Genomic DNA, 5,901 nt, shown 5'->3' with positions numbered 1-5,901 from the left:
TCCAAGCATATCACAATGATAATGAAACAACAATTGTGGGCGACCATGTATATGGTTGAAAGGGGGAGAATGAAATCAAAAGAAAAAAGAATAACTAAGAAATAAAAAGGATGAAATAATGGTCAAAATAATTCTGTTTAATAAATGTTCATACGGCTTGGAGGAGTTGTTGTTTCATTGTTTCTGATCGTGACTTGGCTGATGTCGTCTGAGTCGGAAAGCTCAGGAAGATCCTCTAAATTCTCCTGTCTGGACACAAATATTGAGTATTAGCTAGGTAAACTGAAGCTCGCCAAACTCTTTGAAGTGTGTGTTAACAAACAGACTCATTGTGTTCATTGTGTCTTTAACTTGTTGTCCAGTGTGTCTGCAAAAGATTTGATTACGCTACAGACTACATCTGTGAACACTATTTGCATAAAATTTGCAATCCTTCCACAGGCAGTTCAGTCCCCCAGTACAGTTCACCCAGTCAACATGGTTTAAAAGATATGAAGTCTCTCACTGTAAATAGGATGATGTGGTTTAAAACTTTCTATCTCTGTAAATACACACTCAGCTTATGCGTGTATGCAGAAACTTATGTCTATACATACTCAGAGTTATTAAATGTAAGCGCATCATGCTGAGTCAGTACAAGCAGGGCTGAGGCACAAACTGAAGCAGAGAAAAAAACATTCACACCCCACAGTAGCTGATCTGCTCTTATCCCCCTGCCTTCATCTCCATTTCCTCATCTGTCACTGATACCATTTCGGTTCGAACACTGAGCTCTGTTTGTTTAGCTAATACAGAGATAATACGGTGTATTCATGTATCAGAATTTAAATAGCATTCCAGAAACAAAAACAGAACCGAACAGTGAATACCAATGCCTGTTACAGCCTTCCAATAAACTCTGCAATCCGTACAGAAATGCAAATTTGCCCTGAATCCTAAAAAATATCTTCTATTTTAATACAGCATAGCGTGAGAGTTAGTTCATGTCCTGCAGGGTTCACTCTCAGTATGCAGATCATTACCAGAAATAAGAAGGGGGTTTTCTGCAGTGTAACCTTTAGATATTTATCAATGTAACATTACATAAACACATGTTTTGCATTTTATGTATCTACATAAGCACTAAATTGCTTTTTAGCATTCTGTACTGTATGTTTTTAGATTATAGCACCATGACAAGAAAAGCACCAACAAGGTTTTATCAGGAAAAGGCAATAATAATAGTCAAACGTTGTAATAAATCATTGAGTTTACACTACAAGCTGGTTTAACATGCCAGTTGACCCACTTCTGCATCCAACTTTCTCTTCACTGTACAAACAGTCAAAGACAGCTTCACCTGTTTTTGATATGATCCAGACTAAAAGGCAAAAGCTGTAAAACCTCCTCAGTGCTCGGACTGCACCGCTGAACTGAATGCTTTCTTCTTAAACTTTATATGCATTTTTTACATTCTATAATTAGTGTGCATGTGCAGGACTTTTAAGATGTTGTTTGCATATGTTTAAAAAATGCAAAAGTAGAACAAAAAGTCAGAAAAGCCTTCACTGCAGCTTTTTCCTCATTCAGCCCTGCAGCAGCAGCGGCTGCAGGGACAATGTGTTCAAACTCTCGGGAGCTCTCAGCACCCTCCGCAGGCTGGCTGTCTGATTGGCTGAGCACTGACCATGATGTCATCACTGCACGTTATAAGGGCTCTGACAAATAGCCTGGGAGACACATAAGAAGAAACACTGCTCAACTGAGGGACTGAGTGAGTGAGACACGGAGATTAAGACAAACAGACAGTGGAAAGAAGGACATGTGACAGTGAAGGAACTATCTGAACTGTGACATTTATACTTTGTATGGGAGGCAGGAAACAAGACAACTACCTGTGGAGGTTCGTACTTTTATTTGTGCTTGTTTTTTTAAGCTGTGCTTGCTGAAGCCTTGCAGGATGTGATACATTTTGCAGCTTGTGGTGTGGTGCTTTAAGTTTGGTTCTCCTTTTTTGGTGGAAATTAAAACAACAGACATTAATGCAGTTTATTTGGTTCTAGTTTTTAAGTACACACACAAATATATATATTTCTATATATATTTCTCTCTCTCTCTCTCTCTCTCTCTATATATATATATATATATATATATATATATATATATATATATATTTCTATATATTTCTATATATTTTATATAAACAAATACTTTTATTTGACTGTTTTTATAAGGCCAGATACACATTTTGATTTTCACCTGTGTGTGTCTGTGTGTCTACATGTTGTCCCTTCAGATGGGAAGCACAACCCTCCCAGTGTACCTCAATGTGAGTGCGGGGATGATCAACTCGTCGTCAGACCCGGCTAAGAATGAGGAGGGTTACAGTGAGGCAACAATGATCCTGCTGGGCATGATCATGTCTTTACTCGTCCTGTGCATTGTCTTTGGCAACATCCTGGTCATTATAGCCATTGCCCGCTTCCAGCGTCTCCAAAATGTCACCAACTGTTTCATCACGTCCCTGGCCTGTGCTGACCTGGTCATGGGTCTCATCGTGGTTCCTTTTGGCGCCTGCTACATCATCTTTAAAACCTGGCACTTTGGTAGTTTCTGGTGCGAGTTCTGGACCGCCACCGATGTGCTCTGCGTCACTGCGAGCATCGAGACCCTGTGCGTCATAGCTATTGACCGTTATTTGGCCATCACCTCCCCCTTCCGCTACCAGTCAATGCTAACCAAGTGCAAGGCTCGCATTGTGGTCGTGTTGGTGTGGGTGATTGCTGCCTTGATATCTTTCCTGCCCATCCACATGAAGTGGTGGATATCAGATGATAAGGAAGCCAAGGATTGTATTGCGGACAGTAACTGCTGCGAGTTCTACACCAACATGGCCTACGCCATCACCTCCTCTATCATCTCCTTCTACATCCCTTTGGTCATCATGGTTTTTGTGTACAGCCGAGTTTTCCAGGAGGCCAAGCGCCAACTTAAGAAGATCGACCAAAGCGTTGGACGCTTTCACAACAGTGACACCAGCAACCTCAAATCTCTGGAGGCCAACAGCGGGCGTGCCCACAAGAAGGCCAAGTTCTGCCTGCGGGAACACAAAGCCCTAAAGACACTGGGCATCATCATGGGGATCTTCACTCTATGCTGGCTGCCTTTCTTTCTGCTCAACGTGGTGGTGGCTATATGGAAGGTAGAGGACATTGACCTCACCTTCAGGATACTCAACTGGATAGGTTACGCAAACTCTGCTTTCAACCCGCTCATTTACTGTCGGAGCCCCGAGTTCAGGTATGCCTTTAAGGAAATCCTCTGCCTGAAGAGGAACCGTCTCAGCAACCCGGGGCCCGTGAACGGATATGTCTACAGCCGGCACAGCTGGCAGAGCGAGCAGCAAGGGAGGAGTAAGGGCAGCTTGGAGGACAGTGACACCAACGACGGGTGTCTGGGGAAGGGAGCGGGGGTCTGCAGCGTTATGGACAGATCGATGGACCCCAACGGGAATTGCAAAAAAGGCCTATCAACTGTAACGACTGTCCTTTAAACTTGGAGCCCTGAGACTTCTGTCACTAGGGCCATCCAGACATGTTTACACTGCTATCATAAACTCTTTCCAATTGACTAATGAAGGTAAGACCAGTCAAAATGACTGGTAGAGACTGCTTTACAGAAACTGTAATAAGCTGAGGAAGGTATTTCTCTTCCTCTTTGTGGATAAATACTGTAGGTAGATCACTTCTCCTTTTGTTACATTTCTCATGTTTAACTTCCATCTACCTCATCACATCTTACTGTGTTTCTAACTGACTATTTCACATTAGCTCACCATCCGCAGGGGTTACGTTATCTCAGCGGTTTATTCACTCTTACTAAACAGTCTGTGCATTATATATTTGCTAAATATTTGGCTCAGTATGAATTTGTGGGCATGTTTTTTGTCTTAGAGTTGTTGGCAAAAGATCCCACAATGCGTTAGCATAAAAATGCTTTATGAAATTCAAAGTAAATGTTATTGGAGGCTGTAAATTCCATTCAGGCATGCCAATTCGGCATGAATAGCGAGTTATTATTTCCATCAAAAAATGGACGATGTGAGGATCAAACTTAATGCCTTTTTGGTGCTTTGTTTGAAGAAATACATTCCAAATCAACCCAAATTAGAATTTGGCTTCATTTTGTTTTTCTTCTTTTCTCTTTTGATGGATTGTCTCAGTGTGAAAAAATGATCATCAACAGGTGGGGCAGAACCTGTCTTTCTCTCTTTCTCTCCTCACTGCTCAGAAATGTTGTGGGGCCCAGCTCCCTGCGCTGGTGTTTTACAGCCTGTTGCATGGGTGTTCCTGTTGCCAGTAGATAACACCATAGATATGACGTTATCTACATTTCACTAGTGCAAGCTGAGAAACGCTGCAGGCCATCCGCTGTCAGTCATATGATAACACTTGCAAGTTTGTATTCGTTTTAATATGCCAAATTCCATGATCTCCCCTTAAGATATCTAATATCATAGTATAATCCTGGGTCTTGACCCTTAAATCTTGCAGCTGTTCGATGACACATTCAAAAGCACTTTTTTGCCCACCAGTAATATCTTGCATTGAGTCCACTGGTTCATTTTACATGTAAACCAGTGTTTGGTACATTTTATAGGCATTGCATAAGGCAAAGTTTTCCTGGCCCCTCTTTGTGCCAGTAGCAGCTACGTCCCTTTTGTTGCACAAGCCTTGTTTGTTTATTAATTTGCGTGGTTGCTGTGTTTCAGCATACACAGTGTTTACTGAAACCAGAGAAGCTGTTTCCTAAGTCATGGCACAAGGGTACAAACCGCACACAATCATAAACAGTGCGGCGAAAAATAGCCAAGCGATAAGAAAGTTCCAGGGCATAGACTGGCGGTGGTGAAAACTCAGAGGCCAATAAATGGGGATGAGAAAAACAGTCCTGAGTGGTGCACCTTTGTCACTGCTCGCTGACATTTCCCAGAGTCTCCTCACTCTAAACGGATGTCTGGATCTTTAAAATCAGTCAAACAGTTGGATAAGACACTCAGGAGTCTATTGAGCCGTGCCTCAGCTGCTCCAGTTGTTTCAGTCACTTTCAGTGAGTCTACTTTAGACGCTGCTTGGTGTGCAGTCTGCAGGAAATGCCCCCCAATCCAGCTGAGCCCGGGCCAATAAACACGAATAAATCCATTATCTCCGCCGTTTAGCTGCAATCAGATAACTCCCTCTCAGGGAATACTGAAAAAGATAAGTTCATTATAAAGTATACAGTTCCCAATTTGCATGATGCAATGAGATCCAAACCTGAAATGACATGCTCTTTCTTATCACGTCTTAAGATCGCAGGCTCTTGAAAATGTCACTTTTTGACAAGCATTAATGGAAAATTAGCATTTCACATGCAGGGGCTTGAATTAGAGGCTTTACATACTTTTCCCACACTAAATGATAGTTGCAGGTGTTGCAGGTGTAACCCCCTCTTTCCCCAGTCAGTTTGGCGATCTCTATGTTCTAATCAAAGTGACAGCATGCTAAATGTGGCTACTGGAGGAGGGGGAGCAGGGATTCTCTGCCAGTCTAAATCGGTGTTAGTGACCTGTGTTTTAGTGCATGTATCATTGCCTCTGGAGTGAGGTCAGCTGAAACTGTCAAAACTGTGAACTTTGTTCCCTCAGAGGAATCCATATGTACTGTATCTCTAGGTTTAGTCGGCACTGTTGTCACAGACCTTAGGAATAGACGTAACTACGGTGTCATCTTACGTCAATGTTTGCCATGTGAAAAACAAGCTTTCCCGTGTGTTGATCTTTTTACTGTTTTTCTTTTTCATGGATTTACAGCAAAGTAAATGCAGGGGTTGAATGTCACAACACATGTGCTCAAGGTTTTTTTTCCCTCAACATTTTCACTG

At 42.2% G+C, this 5,901-nt stretch overlaps 1 protein-coding gene across 1 annotated transcript; it reads left to right on the top strand.

Moving 5' to 3' along the window:
- Positions 1–1,765: 1,765 nt before the first annotated feature.
- Positions 1,766–3,913, top strand: adrb2a (adrenoceptor beta 2, surface a). Its single transcript, XM_059345457.1, has 2 exons — positions 1,766–1,882; positions 2,276–3,913. The coding sequence occupies exon 2, from the start codon at positions 2,276–2,278 to the stop codon at positions 3,530–3,532; it is 1,257 nt and encodes a 418-aa protein (XP_059201440.1). The 5' UTR covers positions 1,766–1,882; the 3' UTR covers positions 3,533–3,913.
- The last annotated feature ends 1,988 nt before the right edge of the window (positions 3,914–5,901 follow it).

This window comes from Centropristis striata, chromosome 12 (assembly GCF_030273125.1).
Source record: "Centropristis striata isolate RG_2023a ecotype Rhode Island chromosome 12, C.striata_1.0, whole genome shotgun sequence".
Classification (NCBI taxonomy): Eukaryota; Metazoa; Chordata; class Actinopteri; order Perciformes; family Serranidae; genus Centropristis; species Centropristis striata.
The sequence above is the reverse complement of the archived record's forward strand: the minus strand, read 5'-3'. Positions and strand labels throughout refer to the sequence as shown.